Source organism: Hevea brasiliensis, chromosome 13, assembly GCF_030052815.1.
Source record: "Hevea brasiliensis isolate MT/VB/25A 57/8 chromosome 13, ASM3005281v1, whole genome shotgun sequence".
NCBI lineage: Eukaryota > Viridiplantae > Streptophyta > Magnoliopsida > Malpighiales > Euphorbiaceae > Hevea > Hevea brasiliensis.
Genome location: NC_079505.1, coordinates 80,349,495 through 80,361,128, shown reverse-complemented (window position 1 = coordinate 80,361,128; position 11,634 = coordinate 80,349,495). Strand labels below are relative to the sequence as shown.

General features: G+C 35.4%; 1 protein-coding gene across 7 annotated transcripts; it reads left to right on the top strand.

Moving 5' to 3' along the window:
• The first annotated feature begins 309 nt into the window (after positions 1-309).
• LOC110639195 (uncharacterized) lies at positions 310-8,895 on the top strand. Of its 7 annotated transcripts, XM_021790042.2 has the most exons (5): positions 310-587; positions 714-788; positions 1,127-1,292; positions 6,153-8,366; positions 8,469-8,895. In XM_021790042.2, the coding sequence occupies exons 4-5, from the start codon at positions 8,229-8,231 to the stop codon at positions 8,700-8,702; spliced, it is 372 nt and encodes a 123-aa protein (XP_021645734.1). In that variant the 5' UTR covers positions 310-587; positions 714-788; positions 1,127-1,292; positions 6,153-8,228; the 3' UTR covers positions 8,703-8,895. The 7 variants fall into 7 exon arrangements, with proteins under 7 accessions (XP_021645734.1, XP_021645729.2, XP_021645730.2 ...); XM_021790037.2 differs by lacking the exon at positions 8,469-8,895 and having other exon boundaries at positions 330-587; positions 1,117-1,292; positions 6,153-7,027; XM_021790038.2 differs by lacking the exon at positions 8,469-8,895 and having other exon boundaries at positions 330-587; positions 1,107-1,292; positions 6,153-7,027.
• Positions 8,896-11,634: the final 2,739 nt, after the last annotated feature.

Sequence of the window (11,634 nt, the reverse complement as noted above, 5' to 3'; positions counted from 1 at the left end):
ATTTTTAAGCTAGAGAGAGGTTTGGTACAATGTTAACAAAGATTAGGTTTTTATAAATTTTAATATCTTATTAATGATATTTAAATATTTTAAAAGATTAGATTAATTTTTCAGCTCAATAATATTTATACATTTTTAGAGAGAGGTTAAGTATCAACTTTGAATTAAGTTAATAATTATTTTTTAAAAAAATAAAAATTTATAAGAAAAATATTTAATTTTTAATTTTTTAATTTTTTTATTAAATATATTATAAATTAACGCAATAAAGTTGTTTATTTTACTATTATTGGTTGGGTGCACCAGCATGTGACATGGTGCACACCGGACTATGCAATAGTTTCCCGTTTCCCTTTCTACAAATAGTGGGTCCTTCTGTAGCCATTTCGATTGACTAAATTGACCGTCTACGACCATTACTCCAATTTCCTTACAGTTCAAACCTATGTCACATCCAATCCAAGGAGTAGTTCATTTATGAGGGATTGAGGATAATGGGTTTCATTTAATTCTCTCATTATGATCCTTGGGCTGTCCTTAATCTGGGTTTTAAAAATTGAGTGCTTTGAACTTCTTCCTTGATGTGGGTAAGCAAAATCTGCCTCTATTTTTGACATTTTCAGGTATATCGTTCTTCATTGTGGATGTCTTTGTGTGTGCCGATGATATATTTGTTTGTCATTTTCTCTCATGGCTGTATTTTGCTTCCACAGTGATTGTCTTGAGAAGGGCATGTGGAAACTCTTGCTGGACTGAGTGTGTTCGTACTTTAGGGTTATACAGTGACAGTATGTCTTATTTACCAGTTCGAGTATCATTTCTTAGTTTTAGTCTAATTAAGTGCTTTTAAATTTGAACTTGTTATTGTGTTTTGTATTTCTTATTGCCTTCATCATGGCAAAATTGGTTTACTGCAATTGTCTACTAAATTGATCATGATTATTCCATGGCTTGAAAGCTTTCTCATTAACTTTTTAGTTGATATTGAAAAATTTTACGCTACTAGTTTAATCGTGCTTGTTTGACTTACCTTCCAATTTTGAAATATGCCTAATTGGAGCTATGCTTTGATGTTTGGGTTTCTTGAACACCTGTCTAATATTGAGGACCTCCAAGTTTAAATCAGGGTATTCTAAGAGGATATAATTGATAGAGAAATGGCTGATGTGAGGGGAGTAAATAATATGTCAGTGGAGGTTGCTGTTCAAAGAGAGCTGGCATACAGGAGGAAGGTGGCCATGTTGCAATCACCTTCCAATTCCAACTTCTACAGGGACATTATACCAATGGAGGTGGGAATTCCTATAATAACTATAAATCTCTGTTTGTTACTAATTGGAAAGATGGTCATATAAGTAATAACTAACATATGTTTTCTCACCTATTATTTGTTTATATTTCAATCACATAGGATTGGTGATATGATTGCTACGTTAGTGATGAAGGTAAAATGGGAATGGGAGTATGGGATATAGAGGACTTAACATCAAGCCTTTATTGACAGAAACTTCATTTAGTGACTAGATTATTGTTTATAATTAATAGGCTCTGTTTGGCATTGCGGTAGGAAAAAAAAAGGGCAGGTTTAGATGAAGAGCTGGTTTCTAATCAGTTTGGTTAAGTACCCAAACTGAGTTTGGTTTCTTCAAAACTAATCTCTTTTTTTTTTTCTCCAGAAAGAACTTTTCCTCCCTACTCCCTATGATATGGGTATTGTTCATTTGTTTGGGCTATTTATTATAGATGCACGGAATTTGTTGCAAATGAAGGAGAGCAATCTACTGCCTTTATCTAGAAAGAAAGATTTTTTTTCCAGCACCTTGAAAGGTTTTTTTTATTTTTTTTTGGCTTAATGGTAGTTTGTAATGTAACTCCGCCTAAGTAGTTTGCGCTTAGCCGGTCCCAAGCCCGAATAAAGGAGGAGGGTTGCGGTAGGTGACAACCAGCGTAAAAATTTCGTCACACCCTATGTTATGGATTCAAATGATATAAACGTTGGGGCGTCCTCTACTAACGACGCGCTACATCGGAGCCCGGGTGTAGTGATAAATATGCAAGGGTGTAGGGCGTTCACCGAAAGCGGCAGCGCCATGCCGCGCCGGGTGTGGTGTTAAGTGAGCAAGGGTTCCCACATCATGGACGGGTGTGGGTAAAGAAGTTAGTCCATAGGACAGATAATAGAACAAATAGTGGAACAGAACACAAGATAGACATAGAAAATAATAGAAGATATCATAGAAGGAGACCAATTAGGAAGGAGCAGGATAGGAGGAGGATCAGGGTTGGTACTTGGAATGTTGGATCACTTACAGGAAAATTAATGGAGCTTGTGGATACCTTGGAAAGGAGAAGGGTGAATATTGCTTGCATTCAGGAGACTAAATTGTTAGGAGAGAAAAGTAAGGAAGTGGTTAATTAAGGGTACAAATTGTGGTTTCTGGAAAGGAGAGAAACAAGAACGGAGTGGGTATAATCATAGACAGGACATTGAAAGACGCAGAGTAGAATGTGAAAAGAGTAGGAGATAGAATTATACTAGTAAAGTTAGTACTAGACGGAGAAATAATAAATATAGTTAGTGCTTATGCCCCACAAATAGGACTAGACAGTGAGAGTAAACAAAGGTTTTGGGAAGATATGGATGATTTAATGCAAAGCATACCGAATGAAGAGAATGTTTTCATTGGTGGAGATTTGAATGGACATGTAGGAAGTGATAGGCAAGGTTATGAGAATGTTCATGAAGGTTTTGGTTTTGGCAGCTGAAATGAGGAGGGAAAAAACATCTTGGATTTTGCTATGGCATACGACCTAATACTAGCAAATACCTACTTTATAAAAAGAGAGTCACATTTAGTGACTTTCAAAAGTGGACAACATAGAAGCCAAATCGACTTCCTCTTAACCAGGAAGACAAATAGAGCTCTATGCAAGGATTGCAAGGTCATTCCAGGAGAGGCTTTAACAAGTCAACATAGGTTGGTGGTCTTGGATGTCAAGTTTAGGAACAATTCAAGTAAGGTAAGAAGAAATAGTGTAGCTCGAACAAAGTGGTGGGAGTTCAAAGGAGTAAAGCAAGTGAAGTTCAAAAATGAGCTTCTCGAGTCCAAAGTATGGAAGCTAGATATGGAGGCCAATGATATGTGGATACAGATGGCATCAAAGATTAGAGAAGTAGCTAGAAAAGTACTTGGAGAGTCTAAAGGACATGGACCACCCTCAAAAGAGAGATGGTGGTGGAATGAGGAAGTACAAAAGGCAGTGAAGAGAAAAAGGGAATGGTATAAGAAATTACCTAAATGTGATAATAATGAGGCATATGAACAGTACAAAATAGCAAAGAAAAGAGGCAAAAAGGCGATTAGTCAAGCAAGAGCACGTGCCTTTGTAAAGTTATATGAGAAAATTGGAATTAAAGAAGTGGAGAAAGATATTTATAGATTAGCAAGGAGTAGAGAAAGGAAATGTCAAGATCTCAATCAAGTTAGGTGCATTAAGGATAAAGAAGGAAAAGTGTTGGTGAAAGATGAGGACATTAAAGAAAGATGGAGAAATTATTTTAATGATCTCTTTAATAATAGTCAAAATGGAAATAGCGTGAATATAGATTATAGAACAATAGAAAAGAATGTAAATTATACTAGAAGGATTAGATCTTTAGAAGTAAATAAAGCACTTAAGAGAATGAAAGTGGGTAAAGCTGTGGACCCGATGAAATACCAATTGAAGTGTGGAAGTATTTGGGAGATATGGGAGTGGCATGGTTAACTAAATTATTTAATAAGATTCTAAACTCAAAGAAAATGCTGATGAATGGAGGAAGAGTATTTTAGTACCTATTTTTAAAAATAAGGAGACATACAGAGTTGCTCAAACTATAGGGAATTAAACTCATGAGCCATACTATGAAGTTGTGGGAGAGAGTTGTGGAGCATCGACTACGTCATGATACTTCTATCTCTCTCAATCAATTTGATTTCATGCCCTATGTTCAACTATGGAAGCGATCTTTCTCATTGAAAGCTTGATGGAGAAATATAGAGATGTGAAGAAAGATCTACACATGGTTTTTATTGATTTGGAGAAGGCTTATGATAGTGTTTCAAGAGATGTCTTATGGAATATGTTAGAACAAAAGAGGATATTTATTAGGTACATACAAGTGTTGAAAGATATGTATAAAGGAGCAACTACTATTGTGCACACAGTGGGAGGGGACACAAGAGATTTTCGGATCTCAATTGGATTACACTAAGGATCAACTATAAGCCCTTACCTTTTTACATTAGTTTTAGATGAATTGACGAAACATATACAAGAGAGTATTCCTTGGTGCATGATGTTTGCGGATGATATTGTTCTGATAGGTGAGACGCGAGAAGGAGTCAATAGAAAGCTAGAGCTTTGGAGAAGTGCTCTAGAGTCAAAGGGCTTTAAGTTAAGTAGAACGAAGACATAATACATGCATTGCAAGTTCAGTGAAGGCCAAACCGGTGATAGGGAATGAGTTAGTTTGGATGGAGTGGCATTACAAAGTAATCACTTTAAATATCTAGGCTCGATCCTTAAAGTAGATGGGGATGTGAGGACGATGTTAGTCATAGGATTAAAGCCGGATGGTTGAAGTGGAGACGTGCCACGGGCGTTTTATGTGATCGTAAGATTCCCAATAAATTAAAAGGAAATTTTTACAGTCAAGCCATAAGACCGGCTATCCTATAGGGTAGTGAGTGTTGGGCACTGAAAGAGTCGTATGCATCTAAGATAAGAGTTGCAGAGATGAGAATGTTAAGGTGGATGAGTGGCCATACTAGACTAGATAAAGTCCGTAATGAAAGTATTAGAGAAAAGGTAGGAGTGGTGCCAATTGAAGATAAGTTGAGAGAAGGGAGATTGAGGTGGTTTGGTCATGTGAAGCGTAGACATACGGAGGCTCCAGTTAGACAAGTAGAGCACATTAGGCTAGAGGATAGAAAGAAAAAAAGGGGTAGACCTAAATTGACTTGGAGGAGAGTAGTACAGCATGACTTAGAAGCATTACACATTTCTGAGGATTTAGCCCAAAATCGTTCAGAGTGGAAAAAGCGAATCCATATAGCCGACTCCAAATTTTTGGGATAAAGGCTTAGTTGAGTTGAGTTGAGTTGAGTTGGTAGTTTGTAATGTATTAGAGAAATTTCTCGAACTCTACCATAATATGTAATGTATTAGAGAAAAATGTGGAACTCTACCATAATTAATTGCATTAAATACTCATACTTTATAATCAAGTATTAGTTTGACAAATATTTTGCAAATATATTTAATTTAGTTTATTAATGCTTATTAATATTTTATGAATTTACAAATTTTCAAGATTAAATGCATTTCAATAAGTAATGAATATAATTATAAGAAATTTAATAGGGATAAAAATAAATTGTTGATTATTACCAAAAAAAAAAAGCTAAAATAGTATATTTATGGTTATATGCCCTTTTTTGGTCATCCTATGCATAAAATATTTTAAATTATAATTTTAACCACACACATAATAAGTAACTTTTTGCTTAACAACAATTTTTTATTTTGTTACCAAACAGGTAAATTACTTTTTAAAACAATAAATATGTGATTAATGCTTTTTTAAAACAGCAACAGCAAAATGCAACAGACTGTGATCTTCTGTAATCTTTTTGTTTTGATAGTTTTCCATATCCTGAATGCCAGTTTTGCATAGTTTTTCTTTTTTACATGTTAATTTGCGGTTGCTAATCTTGCAATATACTTGCTTCAGTATGTTTAAATAAATATGAAATGGTCATATGAAGATGAAGAAAGAATCAATCATGTTCAGAATATTTGTGTCTCATTGTTTCGTTTGCACAAATAAAATTATAGCACAAAAGCAATGAAAAACAGATAAATAACTCATGGGGTTATTAAGCCAACAGGCCTAGTGGTTTACCTATGCTTATGATGCTGTTTAATTTAAAATTAAAGCAATTTGAACCTGTGACACTAAAATTATCACAAGATTTTTGTTTGTTTTCTTCGTTGTTTTGTTACTTTTCTTTTCATTTTGTTTTTTAATGCTTTTTAGCTGGATTGATGAACCACTGCAACAGTAAGTTTCTTGATCAGTATCTTATGAACTAAATTGTCACTTGCAGGTTAAATCTTCAAGTTCAGGTCCTAGTCCAAGTCCTAACCCAATGCCAAATTCAGCTTCAACTGCTAGGCTTTCAGGAATAAAACGGAAAGCCCTAACAAACAGCCTTGAATTACTGACAGCTCCACAGCCACAAGAACTAGAGAATCGGATGGATCGATTTTTTTGCAAGGTTTGCCAAGTGCCATGTTCGGGTTATATTAGTTTCCAGCAGCACATAGAAGGTAAAAAACACAAGTTAAAAATGCGGGAGCTGAAATTTTGTAAGAAAGAAAAGCCCTATGAGGTAGGAAATCAGCGACTCTGGTGTGGGTTCTGTAAAATTTGGTGCACGAATGAATATGAGCTCAAGGCACACTTGGAAGGTCAAAAGCACAAGAATGTACTTTCCAAGGTGGAAAGTGGTTGGAAAAATGGTGGGGAGATAACAATAGCACCAAACAGGTGCAAATTGTGTAATATTGTGCCCTGATGGGCAGTCACTTTGATGCACTTCAATGGAAAAAAACCATAAGGCTGAACTACAATAGTTGGAGAGTGCTAGGAAAGGAACTAGTGAGAGTAGCAACGGAGCAATATCAGTGTGAATTGTGAAAATTTTGCTGAACCCAGGCAACACGGCTGAATCCAGGCGCTAACTTTGCTGTAGTAAATGCATGCATGGTAAGCAGGGTATGAATTTAGTTTAAGTGTTGCATCCGAAATGGTTTAATCTTGTCCTTTAGGATTTTCTGAACCTGTAATTCGGTTTGCTTGTAAATTTGACTGCTTTGGGCAACTGCTGAACTGAGCTCTGATTTCAAGTCTTATGTGCACGGTGTCAAGCACCCCCGTTGTATCCTTGAACTCGATGTGAACTCATTCCATTTCTGCATCCATGGTCACTGTCCTTGATAAATCATATGGGAGGGAATTAAGTTAGTGGATGCTTTCGAGTTAACCATAAACATAAACATGTTTGGTTGCTGGGTTGAAGCTGTTGCCCTTTGATTAGCCTCCTAGCTATTTGCAAGATTTCCAATTCCAATTTGCATCACAGTCATCATCATGATAAAGAAACTGATATGTTTCTAGAGCCTTTTTTACAAGGCAAAACAAGAGGGGGGGGACCCCTCAGTGTAGTGCTGCGGCTATCAGTTTGATGGTGGACTTTGCACGCATGGATCAAGTTGCCAAATTCATTTGGTTAGGGCCTATTTGAAGGGTATCCCAACACCTGCTCCAACATTTCCCTTGAGAAAATTTATATTCTCGGGATACGCCAACAGGCTTAGACATATACCAATAGGCACGCATTAAAGTTTCTCCCATGAAGGGAGCAAATGGTTCCGTAACTCTGCAATATATGACCAAACTCGAGATAGAGTCAGGATTGCATAGTAGAGGTAAAAAAGGCAGCCATAGTATATTAGAGTGCCCTTTATCTATATATAGACATACATGACTCACAAACACACACATGAACACAACCCCGTGTTTTTTGTGAGCTCATTGGCCCCTTGGGATTAGAATGTCGAAAATTGTCCACACTGGAATCGCAATTTCAGGGATTGGTGCCTGACCCATGATGCTTATTTTGTCCATATTTACACCAAATTTCCATGGTCCCTTATAGCACAGCATGTTTAAGATTCGCCATATTTTTTATCATGCATTATCATCTTTGGTTGAGTCCAAAAGTGCCTAGCCAGGGAACTAAGCTAAGCTAGATTCTTAGAAGAGGTTAAAAAGCCCTGATGGTAATCCTGGGGAAGAATTTTGAGGCAGGTGAGGTGAATAAGTGATATCAAGTCATGGGTGGAGGAAAAGATATGGAGACATCTTTGCCATACTTCACATGACTTCTGTTGGCTAGGAACACTCAAGTGCTTCTCCACTAGCACGATAGTGCAGTTTTAGTTCCTAAAAAGAGAGCCAATGAAACAAATAATAAAACCAAAAAAAGAAAAGGAAAAGGAAAAGAAAATCAAACCCCTCCCTCCATCTGCCGCCTCTCTCTCCCCCTGCTTTCTTTAAATTTGGACATGCATGAGCTGAAAGTGAAACATAGCCAACAGAAGAAGATCGAGGAAGAGTTATGGAGAGCTCATGTGAGTATGCAAGAAAATATTCCACGGATGTTTCCCTTCAAGAACTGAGAGATAGGCTTGCAGAGTTTGCTGAGGTTAGAGGATGGGAGCAATATCACAGTCCTAGAAATCTCCTATTAGCCCTAGTAAGCACTTAAAGCCATACTTATATTTCAATAGAACATAAATCTTTTTTTTTTTTTCCTTTTCTTTTGGACCAATATACGTACTTATTTTCCTGTATACAGGTGGGAGAGGTTGGAGAGCTCTCAGAGATATTCCAATGGAAAGGAGAGGTTGCAAAAGGGTTACCCAACTGGAGTTCTAGTGATAAGGAGCATCTAGAGGAAGAGCTCTCAGATGTTCTGCTCTATCTTATTCGTCTTGCTGATGTTTGTGGCCTTGATCTTGGCCAGGCTGCATTAACAAAGATTGTTAAAAATGCCAGGAAATACCCAGTTGCTGCTCATCAAACTACTTGATCTTCCCACCTTTCAACTACAAATATATATCAAGTTTTGTACCCTTCTTCTCTAGACAATAATTTCTCTTTATTTTCAATGCATCTTATATATTGTAATTAAGACTTAGTTGAGTTTTAGTTAATTATATCGAACTCTTCCATGATCCATCTATTTCAAAATAAAGAACAAGTAATTAGTTGAGTTTGTACTATATATGTATTAATCTCTTTTCACATTTTATGGGATAATCTAATCTATTAGCTACCAAAGTGAAATTATTAAATACAGATAGTGTAATGTTAGTGTTCTTCACATTTAAATAAGTTGTATTTGTGAAATTATTTTCTGAACTTTGGAAGGAGGAGGGGGAGGAGGATTGAAGACAAAATCATATGTTAAGAGAATAGTTTTACTATTCCTTTGAATAGATGGATATTGTGTCTGTCTAAACGTACTCTGTTCTATTGTTTAAGGTAGCTAAGCTATGCAGCTATAGAGAATAATGATGAATGTGTGATTCACATGGTCTCCTTCTGGCAATCTTCATTCTCACATGCCGCGGTCTGGATTTGAACCGGAATCGGTAAAATCTGAATTTGATGACCATTAAATTTAATGGAAAAGAAATGAATCAGAAATAGAGATCAAAACTGAGAGAAACGCTTCGAACCAATCTTAGATTTCCAACTTTTAGGATCATAATTGCTGGTTCAATTTTAATTCCAAACCGAAATCGGACCATGTCTAAAGATAGGTATCATCTTCAATATGAAAAGTCTATTTTATATTGTATTAAACAGAAGAGATTTTTTTCAAAAAAAAATTAAGATTTATATGTGTTGGTTATAGTGGTCAAGTCCACTGCACTTCTATAGGAGAATTCAGGTTCGACTTTTAAAGAATGCGTTGTTAAGATAAATAGTCATAAATATCAAAGAAATTAGTCTTATATAGATTGTAAAACGAATATAAATAACACCCCTAATTCCCTAGGATTATGAGGTCTCGATTATAAATCCCAGTTTGAGCTAATTATATATATATATATAATAATAATTGAGTATGATTCGCTGTAGGACTAAATTTCAAATTATTAATAATTAAATTTTTTTCAAAGATGGGATTTCATTCATTAGGAAAAAGGATCGAAGTAGAGATGTGCAAACGGTCGGTTCGGTTTTAAACCAAACCAAACTAATAAAACTAAAAATCAAAAATCAAGAATTTTAAAAGTTGAACCAAACCGATCACTAAGAGATAACTGAATCAAATCAAACCGATAAATATTAGTTCGGTTCGATTTTAAATTGATCAAATCGAATTTTATAAGATTTCATATTTTCAACATTAAATTTCAATAACAAAAACATAAAAAAAAAAACTTAGAAATCAGAACTCAAAAATCTTAGAGTTTCCTTGATATATATATATATATATATATAAGTAATTTTGGTTCGATTTAATTTTTTTTATTTATTTTGAAAATAATCAAACAGAATCGGTTAATCGAATTTATCAAAATTTATCAAATGAACCAAATCGATTAAATTTTAAAATTAAACTGATTAAATCGAATTGACTCGATTTAATTCCATTTTTCAGTTCAAACTAGATCAAAGTTTAGATACAAGTTTTGCATCAAGCCTAATGAAACAGAACCACATACCCAAACCCACAATAACCACCCCATGTTCTAAAAGAGATATGTAAGACCCATCTTGTTACAAAGCCCAAGCTCAACTCTAAGCCTAGTTTGGGCAAGGACACCTAGCAGAGACTTCATAGCTCTGCACCGTCATTGCCTTAACCAACTATCACTGGTGAACTTGAACATCGAGTGAGGAACAAGGTCATATAAGGCCAAAGCCGGAGAGAGACTCATAGTAACCATCCACGGTGAAAAACTTAGACAGGCGAGGATGACATACAAACAATAGAAACAGAGAAATATGGGTGGGCAAAGGCTAGCAGCAAGAACCCAAGGTTGCGGGAATACAAAGGAGCAGTTCACACCATTAACATCGTGATACTTTCTATCAATAGGTGTCTCACTCGCACTATACTCTCCGGACCACCGACAAGCAGAGAACAAACAGTCATACTCCTAAAATGACAAACACACAAGCTAGTAAACAATGAATACTTCTTCACTTAGCATAGACAGCAGGCCGATTTCAACCATAAAAAAAAAAAAAACTTCCCTTTTGAAGTACACAACTTGAATATAACACCATAACAAATCAAAGCAAACATCAACGGTGGTTTTTATCCCAACCCTCTCTAATCTACTCCAAACAACTATAAAAGAAAACACAATACTTATTTATACACACAATGCTACCTAAAAACAGGGAGGGTACACCCACTTTCAGGATTAAGGAGAAGTCTCCCCTGCCCCGATGGGACAAATGATATCGCTAAATGGCAGTGATGGAGGCCGAATGCCTCAAGGGTAAGAGACTAGATGAGAGGAAGAGAGAGAGCATAACCCTAACCTACTTTCATTTTGAAAATACCCAAGTTAATAATAATTAATATTAATGATTGTGAGTGGCTTCTGATCTTGGATTTGCTCCACATCAATTGATTAGTTTGGTGTTAGTGTATATAAGTGTGACAGGTGCATCGTTCAGTCAATGATTATTTAAATGTATTATAGTAAATCTTATATGTATATATTAAAAAAAAATTAATATTAATGACTGATAAGCAAAATATTAATATGTAGGAATTATTACTTTTAACCTTATTGTGGTAATTTTAAACTGCTTATTAATGAAAATTGCTCCAATTATAATATTTATCATACATGTTAAACTCGTAAATAATAAAATTTAGAAGTTAGAAAGCTTTAAAAACAACTTTATTTTTTATTTTGTTTTTCAAAGATAACCTTTATTAGGCCTCAAGTGAGCTTTATTAGGCCTGAAGTGGGAATTTCTGAATATAT